We start from the raw sequence: 14,290 nt of genomic DNA, 5'->3' as shown, positions 1-14,290 counted from the left end.
TTCACAGAAGCCACAGAGAAATAATTTCTATAGAATGGTGAATAGATAAACAAACTGTGGCATTTGCACACCCAGTTACACTCTTCAGCCATAAAAGAAAGAGCAGACAGTGTCCAACCTCCAGCTGTATGCCTCACCCCAGGAAAGCAATGAGGACAGCCCAACACCAATGATAAACTTACTTAAGACATTTTGGGATACTTTTTGTAACTTGGTCCTGTAGTTCTCAAGCATGACCTTTGTAGATGACAATGAGGTATTGCAATATCAAAAGGCTGGGCACACCTGACAGATGAAACCTGAAAACATGCGAAGTGAAAGTAGACAGAAAAAGCCACATGTATGATTTCATTCATGTGAAATGTACACAGGAAGCAAATCCAAAATTGAACACAGACTTGTAGTTGCCAGAGGCTGAGACAAAAGGTTGCTAGTGGATACCAGTTTTCTTTTAGAAGTGATAAAATGTTCTACAACTGGATTAGAGGTGTGTGATTCAGGGAAACACTAAAATCACTGAACTGTGATTTTAATTGGACAGATTTTACATTATGCAAATGCCTAAGCTATACTAAGCAAAACTCCTAACAGTCCATACCTGGGCACAGCTAATTCACCTGAAAGTCAAAAGGTGCAAAGTATGACCTTTCTTACAGTGACCTCAAGCCCCTCCCTCTTCTAGTATACCCACCACTAAACATTTTTCTTTCAAAGAAAAATTATTCATGTATTCTTCTGTTTGTTTTCAGATAGTCTCACTGTACAGCCCTGGCCAACTGGAAACTCACTATGTAGACTGAGCTGGCCTTCAACTCACTGAGCTCTACCTGCCTCTGTGTGGAGATTAGGACTACAGGTGTATGTCACCATGTCCAAACTAGCTATTCACATGCCTTCACCCTAATTATATTATATCATACCCTTCTATTTTACTGAAAATCATAACATTTCTGTATAAAGTCTATTCTCTAGGCTGACATATGCTTTGGATTTTCCTGGAACTTCCTTTGGCCATGCTTAGGAACTGCTTAACTATTTTGATTTTGCCTATCAAATTCTATCCAGGACACGAAACAAGTGATCTTCCTTTCTTCCTTTCTATGGTTTTTCTTTTTTTGTTGTTTTGTTTTGCTTTTCGAGACAGGGTTTCTCTGTATAGCCTTGGCTATCCTGGAACTCACTCTGTAGACCAGGCTGGCTTCGAACTCAGAAATCTGCCTCCCTCTGCCTCCCAAGTGCCGGGACTAAAGGCGTGCGCCACCACTGCCCGGTTCTATGGTTTTTCTTAAATGAATATTTTTTTATTCATAATTTTTATTATATAAGGTTAAAATTTTAATTTTTCAAGTTTTAAAAGATTCAAAATCTCACCTGACATTGGAAAATTTTCACTTAGTTTGTAGAAAACTTACTGCATCCTCTTATTCAACTCTCTCATTAAATAGTAATTAAGTTAAATAATAGTTAGCCTCACCTCATTACCTCACAAAGAACAGAGCACAGGAGCCTTAGTATTCTGGAGACAGAAACAACATGATCATTAGAGCTCAGGCTTCTGACACCAACCTCAGCAACACAGCAAAAGCTCGACTCCGTGTGTGTGTGTGTGTGTGTGTTGATATAGGGTCTCATAAAGCCCAAGCTGACCTCAAACCCATTAGGTAGCTAAACAGGTATCCCTGTTTAGATACCTAAACAGGGATAGATAGCTCACTGGTTCAGAGAACTTGCTGCTCTTCCAAGGGATCCAAGTTTGATTTCCATGGAGCCATGTCAGGGGCCTGACACTTGGATCACTTACAATCCGATTCCAGGGGGATCTGATGCCTGCTCCCTGAGGCGCTACTGTACCGAGGCACCTGCCCTCAATATATTAATTCACATACATACACACATAATTAAAAATATTAAAAGTAATTTTAAAAAATTAAAATTAAAAAGGTACCTGATAGAGTCTGTTGTTTGCATATGGTTTGTATGTATCCACATAAAGTTTCTATGTAGGAAGCTTGGTCCCAGTGCAGTGTTGAGCTAGTAGCCTAGAAAGGAATAATGATGGTCTCAAGGAGATTAGTCCTAGAGAGGACTGTCAATTTTTTTTTTTTTTTTTTTTTTTTTTTTTTAAATTTTAAAAAGGAACTACCCCCTACCCCAGGGGTAGTTTCCTTCTTACCACGTGACTCCTTTACATTCTCACTGTAATGCCACCCCTTAGGTCATGGAGCCAGGCCCTCGATAACAGATGTTACTGCCATACTACTGGACCTTTAAGACTGTGAGCTATGGGCTGTAGAGATGGCTCAGCAGTTAAGAGCACTGACTGCTCTTCCAAAGTCCTGAGTTCAATTCCCAACAACCACATGGTGACTCACAACCATCTGCAATGGGATCTGATGCCTTCTTCTGGTGTGTCTGAAGACAACTACAATGTACTCACATACATAAAATAAACAAGTCTTAAAAAAAAAAAAAAAAAAGACTGTGAGCTAAATAAACTCCTTTCTTTATATTACCACCCAGTGTCCAGTATTTTCCTATCGTTACAGAAAACATACTAATACAGAGTTCTCTGAACTTGACAGGCAATAAGTAAGCTAACTATTATGCCCTTTCCAAACAGCCTCAATGTTCCTGTTTAATAGATAGCAACAGGACTTTAACAGTACTGCCCTCAAAACCGATCCTATAATACCTAAAGGGACTCTTATTAACTGATTAAATGAGAAATATAAAGCTTTAAAGACCTAAAGTTCACTCAATTTTTTCTTAAGTTTTAAGATTTTGAAGCATTTAGATTTCTGCTTTCCAGGTTAGAAGTGTTCAGCATGTTTCATTTAGCAATGCTGTGTAAGAGGATACCCTGAGGAAGGCAAACTGTCACTGCCAGTAACTCAGGGACCTCACTTTTGGTTATCACTGGCATTTCACAGGTCTTCACTGCTTCTGATTTCTCAGAGTAGCTTTATTTTTCACTCAGGATAGCTGGAAGATCAGAGCAAACCAAACTTTTGGAACCAAAGGAATCAAAATCCTGGCTTACTAAACTTTATGTTTTGGGATAAGTTGGTTACATTTTAGTGCTTACTTTAAAATAAGAACTTGAAAAGATTTATAGGAAATCAATGCTACCCAAAACACATTGCTTCGTCTCAAATAGCATTCTAAATGTTTTTCCAACTCTAATTACCTCACAAAAGAATGGTGTACAGACTACTGTTATCCCACAAAGAAAGCAATGTATGGCTCAAACGCCTATGTGCTTAGTTGTTGCTGCCTGTCGGAGGGCAGGTTGTCCTAGTATACCGCTGGCTGGCCTGGAAATCCTCTGTAGGACTGGCTGCCCATGGTCCCCCTCTGCCTCTTGGTCTGCAGCACCACACCCTGCACAGACTATGTTTCTGGTTGTTACTCCATGCTGTCTCTTTGGTGATTTAAAGTGACTCTAATTCTACATTTTGTTTTCTTTTGTTTTGTTCTGTTTTGCTTTTTTAAGAATGCTGACATCCCTCCATGCCTTCAACTAGATTATTCACTGGGATCTCATTTTTTGTCACATGACTCTCTAAGTGTTGATTCTGCATTTTTAAAAAACAAATATACAGCCCTGTGGTGGTGGCACAGTTGCCCATGCCTTTATTTCCAGCACTCAGGAGATAGAAGAAGGGGCTCTGTGAGCTGGAGGCCAGCCTGGTCTACAGAGTGAGTTCCAAGACAGCTAGAGCTACACAGAGAAACCCTGTCTTAAAAACAACAAAACAAAATAAAAAAAGGAACAAGAACAAGTACATAGGCTTTCTGGCATAGCAAAGAGCCTCTGAATCCTGATGCTGAGACAGGGAAGGCTGGCAGCCTCCAGGATTGTGCTGTCCTGTTTGTGTGACTGCTATTCTGTAATCCTTTTTTGAGCCTCCCTGGTTGGGGTTTACAGACACAGGACTGGAGCCATTATGTATGTCACTTCTAACACAGGCCTACCTTTCTAATGCCATCCTGCTACTCCTGTACAGTTGCAACACAGGTGCAGCTTCAAAAAAAAAAAAAAAACAAAAAAAAACAAAAAAAAAAACAAAAAAACATATATACAGAACAAAATATACCTTTGTTTTCATATATTCATTCCTGCTTTGTGTTCACTTTAAAAGGCAAAACACTGTATTTCTCCTTCAGTAAAATAAAATAAAAGGTTAGGTGTGGTATACTCAGGAGACAGTAGACAGATCTCTTGAGTTTGAAGCCAGCTTGGTTTACACAGGGAGACCCTGTCTTAAAGAATAAAAGCCAAGGGCTCAGCTGTTTAGAGAAAAGAAATTTGCTGCTGCCAAGCCTTCAGACCTGAGCATGGTTCATGGGACTCACTTGGTGAGAGGAGAGAACAGACTCCTGTTCTGTGCTTTACTCTGTTGTGTGCATAGTGACATACATGCATGCACAAACACACTCACACACATAAATAAATGTAGTAATTTTTTTTAGATAAGCAAAACAAAATTGCTGTCCCAAACATGGTAGCACATAACTACTAGCTAATCCCAGCACTAGCAGGTGGAGTGATGAGGGGTGAGAGGTGTAGACTGAGACAGAAAGACTGCTGTAAGTTCAAGGCCAGCCTGGGCTACATGTATTCCAAGAGAATGAGATCTGGTCTCAAAGCAAAATCATTTTACATCTCACTGTATTCATCTTTCTTTAGATCCTTTATGAAGGATGGCTCAGGAAGAAAAAAAAAAAGCTAAGAACTACTTCATAAAGAAAACTGCTGTGAAATGACAACTATGGGAAATAAAATTTAGTATGTAACCTTTACTGATTATTTTTCATCAGCTCAACTCTGTCAAGATATTCCACTTACTTAAGAAACAAAATACTCATGTTAAAAGCAATGTTCCAAATGATGAGATTATAAAAACCAATCTATGGGGCTAGAGAGATGGCTCATTGGGTAAGAACCCTTGATGCTCTTCCAGAGGACCCAGGTTCAGTGCAGCTCTCAACTGTCTGCAACTCTGGTTCAGAGGTCCTGATACCCTCTTCTGACCTCCAGACGTACCAGGCATGAGTATGGAGCAGTGACAAACAGGCAAGCAAAACACCCACACATAAATAAATCTTTTTTTAAATGTGACTAAATATAAACAGCTTCTGCTTCTCGATTAAGTTTTATTTTGCTACACATATAATTTCAGTTTATCATTAAATAACTGGCATAAAATATTGTCTTCAGGAGCTGGAGAGATGGCTCAGCTGTTAAGATCACTTGCTGCTCTTCCAGAGGATGTGAGTTCAGTTCCCAGCACCTACATGACCAGAAGGATTGCAGATCGCATGGATCTAACCCCCTTTCCCAGCCTCCACAGCACAAGATACAAATGCTCTGTACATACAGACATGAAGGCAAGATATTCATACACATTATATAAATAAACAAATCTTTAAAAATAAATGTCTTTAGTCTTTGAAGAATGTTATCCCTGTCTCAAATAAAATACAGACTCCCTCTAACTAACTCCTTCTATCAACATGTTTAATGAATACTGTGTCAGGCAATAAATTTGATCCTCTTGACTACTTAGATTAATTCTTAGATCTCCATCTTATTGTCCTCAATCCATAAATACAGGTTAGAACATCCTTTTATGTGTATGTCCACTAACTTGCATAGTGCTTAGATCTTAATGAAAACTCAATATTTAAATGAACTATGAACTATGTAATGACACAAAAGACAAAGAGACGGTGGAATACAAAAACAGTAGTTTCTCATTTGAAACAACCAGACCACCAAAGTTAGAATAAGATTAGAATCTTTCACTGATGCCAAAAGAACAATAACAAACTACCAAAAACTTCGGAACATAAGCCTTTCTAATTTTCCCTTGGATAAATAAGACAAATCTAAAGGGGGGGGGGGGGGGAAGGGGTGCTAAATGATGTGGCAAAAATGAGTGAAATTCGAAAGCCTTTTAGGTAAGATGTTATATCTAACAGATTTACAGGCCAACGATTTTCCCACTGACATTAGATTTCTGGGAACTGTTACAGAATCAGTATTAAGAAATAGTGGGGAACAGGGGAGATGGTCGGTCAGGGACAGCTCTCAAGTAGAGAGCTTGCCTAGTTTCCAGAAGGCCTTAAATTGTATTTGCAATGCTAGGAGAGACTTGGAGGGAATGGGGGCCCAACAACACTTCACCCAGAAATGGGGAACAAAGAGAAAGGGGAGAAAATGCATGCTAAGCATTTCGACTTGGACTTAGTGGACCCATTTATGAGTTAACGCAATTGATAATACAGTCCGCCAGCCCACACGATTGGACATGCACGTTTGGCTACCATAATTCACATATGTCGGGGGTATTGTTCCTTTCTTGAAAGTTCCAAGCAAACATCCTGTCTGCTGCAGCCTTTTCTGGGTGCCGCTACCCTTCAGTTATCAATGTGTTTTTTTAAAAGAGGAACATCAACAAGTATTTAGGAGGGGCCTACAAAGAACTTTTCACCCCTAGCCGCAGCCCACGATCCTCCCAGAACCTCCCACCGAAGGGCCGGAGAAGCACCGCCCAGCTGGGCCGCGCAGGGGCTGCGAGCCACGCCCGGATGCGCGTCGGCCAGGGCCCGGCCGCCCACGGGTGGAGACAGGGTGCGGCTCGGCCTCACCTCCACCGCCTGGCCCAGCTCCAGGTCGAAGCCCACCACACACACGCAGTGTAGCCAGGCCGAGAAGCCGTCCCAGCGCAGCAGGCCCCGGCGGCCATCGTCCTCCTCATCGTCCTCCAGCGCGACTCCCGCCGCCGCAAGGGCCGCCGCCTCGCGCCCTTCGGCTCCGGCCTCGTCCAACGACCCGCGGGAACCGGGCCCGAAGACTGCCGGGCCCCGCAGAGCCATCCGCCACCCACTATCCGCTCGAGTCGCCCCCGCCGCGGACCGCGCCGCAGAGCGCGCAGGCCTCCGCGCACGCGCACCGAGTGTTGCCGCAGCCGCTCCCGACTCCCTGGATAGGGGCGCGGCCACGAGCCACGTGATCCTGAGAGCAGGGGTTCACTGTGTTTCCCTACAAGTCCGCCTCAGCCTTTGCCGCTCGCTCAGACTGCCCTACTGGTCTTACAGCTCTTTAAACTGAAACAGTGGCTCAGGAGTCCTCCTCTCATCCCCACAACAATGCAGCAATGAATTATTCACTCATTATTAAAGTATTACTAAAACATAATGCTTAATACTAGTGTTTAATTCAACTTTTACTCTGTGCCAGTTGATATGCTAAGTTCAAATACAAGTATTAACTCTTTATTAAACATATCAATATGGTGGACACTATTTCTCTATCTTGTTAAGTGTTGGGTAGGTCTTTCTTTTCTTTTTTTTAGCTATGTCTTAACATAGTCCCGACTGGCCTCTAAGTCATGGTACCCCTACCTCAGCCACCAAAGATTCTGGGTTTAGGGGAATGGGCCACCACTTCTGGCTAGTTTGTCTTCACAGATAAGGAAACTGAAGTTCTGAGAGACTACATGACTAGCCCCGCAAGTGTAAGAACTCTACGGCAAGCCTACATTGACTCCTGCAGTCCGCTGATAGAGATATGTACTTTCACTCTCCCATTACGCGCCCCCCTCCCCCAGGCAGATCCCATCTTTATTGATTTGGCAGACTCGTTCAACTCTTAAGCATCTCCAGACTTTCTTGGAATCCCAAGTTGGCCAGTCACCTTTGGACCATGCTATCTGAGCACTGGAGGAAGGGCCTGACTTCAAGCTACTTTGCTAGCTCTAGGCTGGGCACTCAAGAGGCATCTGCCCTGCTGAATTGCAATTGATTATTTGCACAGCATGATGTCACTAAGTAGGATTTATTCTGCACCTGGTAGGATTTATTAAAAGTAATTTGAAAACATGGCAATACCCAATAGGAAGTGTGTAAAAGACAATTGATAACATACAATGGATTTTTCAAAACCCATCCCCATACTTGAGCCTCTCGATAGCCTCAAAGGGCAGTGCTATTACTGATTCTATTTTACATAGAACAAAACCGGGGCTCCAAGTAATGGATTAGTGGTTAGGAGCACTTGCTGCTTTTGCAGAGGACCAGGTTCAATTCTCAACACCCACATGGTGGCCCATACTATCTGTAACTCCAGTTCCAGGGGATCTAATGCCCTCTTCCTTCTCATCTCCAAGGGCACCAGGAACGTGTTTGTTTGGTGCACAGGCATGAATGCAGGCAAACAAAATGTTAAAATACATAAAAATACTTGGCCATCAAGAAACGGTCCATCTCTTGATGGTCAACTATTGTCAAACTTCAGTAGTAGTGTATTCTGAAGACTTTCTTAAAGATTTATTTATTATTTTTATTTTATATGTATGAGCGTTTTGCCTGTATGTATATATGGGTACTGAAGTGGAGTTTGGTTTGCACAGAGGCCAGAAGAGGGTACCAGATCCTCTGGAGTTAAAGCCGGTTGTAAACTCCACAGTGGTGCTGAGAACCAAACCTTACTTAGTCTTCTACAAGATCAAGTGTTCGTAACTGCTGAGCCATCTATCTCTCTAGCCCCACCTGGAAACTTTTGATAGCACAGAATTAACAGGAGACAACACTTAAATTTGAAACTGTCTTTGACCAAAACAACCTGCCTCTGACAAGAACCAGTATAGTTCAGGAAGAAAAATATAAACAGTATTCAAGTAATGTTATAAACCTACTATTTGGAGAAAACAGTACTGTTTGTATTAGAAAGAACAGTGAGCTAGAAATTAAAAAAAAAAAAATCTGTGATCCAGCTATAGCTCCATGTATTATTCTGATAGGCAAGCAGCTCCAAGAACTAGTTTCTGGATTGGTAAAATAAAATGGTAATTGCTAACCTGACCTTCTTGTTGTCAAGAAAAGTGTTCCCAATCCAGACACTTTACTGTAAGCTACTTTATTATTAATGATCAATAAGCTCTAATGACTGGCTGCTCCACAGTGCTGGACCCTTGGCCTATGGACACAAATTATCATTCTTTGCAATACTATCTTTGTTGTTGTTGTTTGATTATTTGTTTGAGACAGAGTTTCTTGGTACAGCCCTGGCTGTTCTGGAACAAGCTCTGTAGATCAGGCTGTCCTTGAACTCAGAGATCTGCCTCCAGACTGCTGGGATTAAAGTCATGATCCACCACTCATGACTGAAATACTATCTTATATAATATGTGGTTAAGTATGTGGTTAAGAAAATCTTGCCCAGGGGCTGGAAAGATGGCTCAGCACTTAAGAGCACTGGCTGCTTTTTCAGAGATCTTGAGTTCAGTTCCCAGCAACCACATAGCATCTCACAACCATCTGTAATGTATCTGTAATGGGATCTGATGTCCTCTTCTGGCATGTAGGCATACATACACATGGAGAGAGAGAGAGAGAGAGAGAGAGAGAGAGAGCGAGAGAGAGAGAGAGAGAGAGAGATCTTGACTAAATGGTGAATGCATCCTGAAAGGCCAGAGGTGCGATAAGAAGTGTTACACCAGGCTTCTAGTTTACTGACAAAACATATATTCATATTACTACTTCTTAACTTTTAAACAGAGTTCTATAAATATCAGGAAAAACTGGAAGTAGGTATGTATTTATTTTCTGACCATACTTTTAATTTTGAGAAACACAGTGTCTGTTTTTAAGATTTTTTTTTGTTTTTTGTTTTGGGGAGCACATACCTACTATGGCTTGCATATGGTGGTCGTAGGACAACTTTCTGGAGTTGGCTCCCTTCTATTATGTGGAACCAGGTTGCCAACTTGGCAGCCAGTGCTGTCACCCACTGAGCCATCCTGCTGGATCTGGAATCTATTTTAAACATGGTTTCTGTGGTTAAAACTTACATGGAGTCTAGAAGAGAGAAATGGTGACCTTTGTAGAGTTTGACATTAGAACCTTTAAATCTGAAAGGATCTTGACTAGAGTCGTTTCTCTACACTTGCCATCCTACTTGTGAATTTTCTGATGCCGTCTCAGCCAATCCCACATGTGCATTGGCTCTTAAGTGTAAGAGCTGCTCTTTTCTGCATGTTCATAAGGACTAGGAAAGCCTTCCTCCTGTGGAGTCCAGCTTTTCTAAACGATAGCCCATGGATTGTGTCAAATGAGTTATCCTACATCCTCATGTCTAGCTTCCAGTGTAAACTACCCCAAATTGTCCACCTTTCTTCAAAGGATCCTAGCAATTAATCATCCAGCCACACAACTTAGGTAAACTTGGAGTTGTTGAATCAGTTTTAAGACACAGAAGGAGGCACCATTCTCTAGGTGTGAGCTAGCCCCAGTAAAGTGAACCCTGGGGCTCTATCCTTTCTTACGCTGGCCAGTAGCCTTCTGCTAATGCCATTTCAGATCATATTCGCTTGGCTTGGCAGCCAGGTCACATCCCTGGCTCAGGTTGAGTTTCCTGTCAACTGAAGCCCTAGGTGGTAGGCTTCTTGTTGTTGTTTTTCCCATGTGAGAAGCACTTAAGTCAGGATAAGCTGCTTGAGCCAAAAAACCTAACTGAATTCCTGGCTCTGCTGCTCTTCTAGTATTACCAAGAACACTGAACACAAGATTAAAAACATTCCAGACTTCCCTGCTCACCCTTAAGCAAACTCCTGGTATTTAAGCAATTTTTATGGCTTTAACAACAACAATAACAAAAAAAAAGTGTGAACACGAGACAGGGCGTGAGTTGCAATGTCATATTTTGAAGCTTAATTTTTACCAAAAGAACCTGAAGGAAGACTAAATGCCCTATACATTCTCTTACCTGGGTGGCCAGTAGATTTCCTTCTTCCTTTTCAATTAAATGCATGAGAGCATAAATAACTATAGGGCAATGGCAAGCAAATAGAAGAAATAGTGCTATCCATATAGTTCAAGGGTAGAGCACTCATTTATAAGGTTCAATTCCCAGGAACAACAAACAAACAAACAAACAAAAAAACCACCCAAAACAAACCCAAACCAACCAACCAACTAACCAAAGTCAACCTAGACTTCGTGGATTGCACTTGGGAGGTGGAGACAGGAGCATTAAAAATTCAAGGTCATCTTTGGCTACATAGAAAGTTTGGGGCCATCTTGGGCTATATGAGACCCTCTCAAAACAATAACAACAAAAACAAAACATAGAGAGGCCAATTACCATTATACTATCACTAGAAAGCCGAGTTCACTGCAACACACCTCTAGGTGCAGATTTTGAAGGAAAGATGAGAAGATTAGACAGCATGTAAGGATAAAATGCACTGCGAGGCACTTCCTAAACAGTGTTTGTGAATGTTTTAAAGGGGATAATGCAAGGCTGGAAAAATGGCTCAATCAGTAAAGTGCTTGCATGTAAACGTGAGGAGCTGAGTTCAAATCCTCAGTACCAGCAAGAAAGCCCAGAGCAATGATTGTTTCTGTAACCTACTGTTGAGGAGGAGAGAAGATCCCAAAGCTCACTGGCGAGTCACTCACTGAACTCTGGATTAGAAAAGACCCTGTCTGGATAACCTGATTATGCAGTGTGTGAAGGTTGTCTTTGTATTATTCAGTTGTTAACAGTATAGCAAAGAGAGCTGAGTACTGGAGACTGTGGTGAAAATTATGCGTCTGTTGGCTGAGTCCTGAATTACATAGGTATTTGGTTGTTCTGAGTTATCTGTAAGGGTTCTTGATGAGGTTACCATTATAATTGCCTTTCCTTTTGTGGAAGAGTCTTGTTCATTCCATTGGAAGTCTGAGAGAGCCAATTTGGGCGGGAGCAGGAAAGGAAGGAAAGAGAGAGTATGTGTATCTTAGTCTACTTCTCTGCACAATACAGATTATGATGCTAACAGTAGGGTTCTGGTATAACAAATATTTAAGAAAGGGAAGTGAGGCTAAAGGAATAGCTCTGTGGTTAACAGCACTCACTGCTCTTTTAGAGGACCTGGGTTCAGCACCCACATGGCAGCTCATAACTGTCTACAGCTCCTGCTGCCCATGATCTGACTCTGTCTTCTGGCTTCTGATATACAATCAGTGCACAGTCATACATGCCAGCAAAACACCCATACTAATAAAATAATTTTTAAAAAAATTTTTAATGGAAAGTGGCTCTGGAACTAGGTAATGAGGTAGTGGGTGAGAAAGTTTGAGATACAAAGTGCAGAAATATTTTTGTTTTGTTTTTTGTTTTTGAGGTAGGTTTTAGAGCCCAGGCTGTTTGAACTTGCTATACAGCTGAGGGTGGCCTTGAACTTCTGTTCCTCTTACCTACATTTCCCAAGTGCTACGATTACAGGCCTATGCCACCATTTCTGGTTTGCTTCCATCTTTTCTGAAAGGACACAAGTAATCACCAACACAACATTAGTAAGAATATGGGCAGTAACAGCCATCCTAGTGATGACTCAGTAGGAGTAAAAGACATGCTATTCAATGATGGGGAAAAGATGATTCTTGATGTAACTTATAAAGACATTTGCCATATTCTATTTTGTGGAAGTGAGGACCTGGCAACAATGAGATTGTAGATTCACCTGAACTTTCTAACAAATACAGTGGCTTAGTTCCTCCGAGAGGTAAAGGCAAAAAGGGATAAATTTTAAAAGATGTTATTAAGTGAAAGGGGACCAGAAATTTTAAGTTTGAAAACCTCTCAGCTGAACTTTAATTTCTTCAAAAACCTATTTTTAATGATGGTTCTTAAACGTTTTAACCTCCCTTTTAGCCCACCACCCACCAGAGGTTGTGGGAAAGAAAGGATAAGGGGAAAGTGGACCTGTTTGGAAAGGTTCTTTGTAGCAGCTCCTCTCTGTGTTGTCTGAAAATCAGCAGTTCAGTTCACAGGTCAGCAGTGGCAGATTGATTCACTCGCAAATACTTCTCAGATACACCAGCAGTCCAGTTCAATAGAGTTGGAACAGCAAACACAAATCAGCAGCAGTGGCACTACCTAGCAGAGACAGTCAGGCTTCAGCCTTGGCACAAGTCAGCAGAAGGGACCAGGAGGAATGCCAGGAGAAGTTCTCGGCTGTGACTTTCTCAGGGAAGCAAAGATCAGTGAAGATGTGAGACCCACAGCATTCCACGGCTAGCTCTCCAAGTAAGCCCGGCTCCCTCTCCATCACTGCCCATCTGAGTCCTATTTACACTCCTTCCAAACATCACATTCCTCCATGGGGCTTGCCTCAGCACGTGCATATGTCTCAGCTGACATCACTCTGCCAATCAGCTCCAGTCCAAGGAATCTGAAAGAAATCTGCTCAAGAAACTGCAGCACACCACCAGAAGGGGTTTGTTTGGTTTTGGTTTTAGGTTTTTGTTTTATTTGTTCTTGTTTTTCTTTTTGGTTTTTGTTTGTTTGTTTGTGTTTGCTTTATTTTTGTTTTGGTGCGTTTCTCTCTATGGAGTCCCGACAAATGGAGCTCAACCATGCAATGTATGGCAGACTAACACATGTGTGTTGTTAGCGAAGAAGCTTTCATCACGTGTCCTTTCACATACTTGCTTTAGTAGAACATCCTCTCTCCTGTGTCTGCTTCAGCTAAACGTTCCTTCACCGGTCTGTCTGCCTTAGTCTTTCACCTGTGTCCGATTTAGGAAAACACTCCTTTACATGTTTGCCCCAGCAAAATACCTTCCAACACAACTGACTTTCCAAAGAACCCTTGAGTTTCCACTTTACTCAGCCTATATTCATAAAATTTTATAAACAAACAAACAACAAACAAAAAGGAGAAATTGTTTTGAAGAGAACACCGAGTGGCTAAATAATCATACGATAAGGGGATTAGTTTTCCTGTAAGCCCCAGAGCTAATCAGCTTTCCAGTAGACACGCTGTCAGCGTTAACTGAAAGGGATATAGCTAGACAAAATTTGTGGAGCTGGGAAAGAAGGAACAATGGAACTAGGAGACACGCTCTGTCTGGAGCAGGAGTGGGGTCCAGTGGTGTTCAGCTCTGGAAATCTTATCTCTAGAGTGGTAGGAAGTGGGGCTCCCTCCCTTTCCTGAGGCCTGCATGTCCTGGTGCAGTAGTCCTGTGCCCCCAACCTTTACCCACATCAGAGGAAGTTAGCCAGGTTAAACTTCCCCTCTCCTTGTAAGGTCACATCCAGCAAGCACCTGGAATTCTTCCTTATGCAAATGAGGCATCCCCAAACCCCCACCCCCTACTAGCTGTACAACCACCTGAAAGCCCCTACTCACCCCACAAAGGTTTAAAAAGCCTTTGTCCTCTCTCAACCCCCAATTAAATGAGCTGCTCACTGAAGCCTGTCTCCTGAGAAGTCTGTCTTGAGCTCCGAGCCTGGGAA

General features: G+C 42.1%; 1 protein-coding gene across 1 annotated transcript in view; it reads right to left on the bottom strand.

Moving 5' to 3' along the window:
* Dennd6a (DENN domain containing 6A) overlaps positions 1-6,983 on the bottom strand; it is a 52,579-nt gene extending 45,596 nt beyond the window's left edge. Inside the window, exon 1 of the mRNA XM_034497786.2 lies at positions 6,655-6,983. Within this exon, the coding sequence (XP_034353677.1) occupies positions 6,655-6,882 (228 nt within the window). The 5' untranslated portion in view covers positions 6,883-6,983. The remainder of the gene's footprint in view (positions 1-6,654) is intronic.
* Positions 6,984-14,290: the final 7,307 nt, after the last annotated feature.

This window comes from Arvicanthis niloticus, chromosome 3 (genome assembly GCF_011762505.2).
Source record: "Arvicanthis niloticus isolate mArvNil1 chromosome 3, mArvNil1.pat.X, whole genome shotgun sequence".
Taxonomy (NCBI): domain Eukaryota; kingdom Metazoa; phylum Chordata; class Mammalia; order Rodentia; family Muridae; genus Arvicanthis; species Arvicanthis niloticus.
This window is presented reverse-complemented; position numbering and strand designations above follow the sequence as displayed.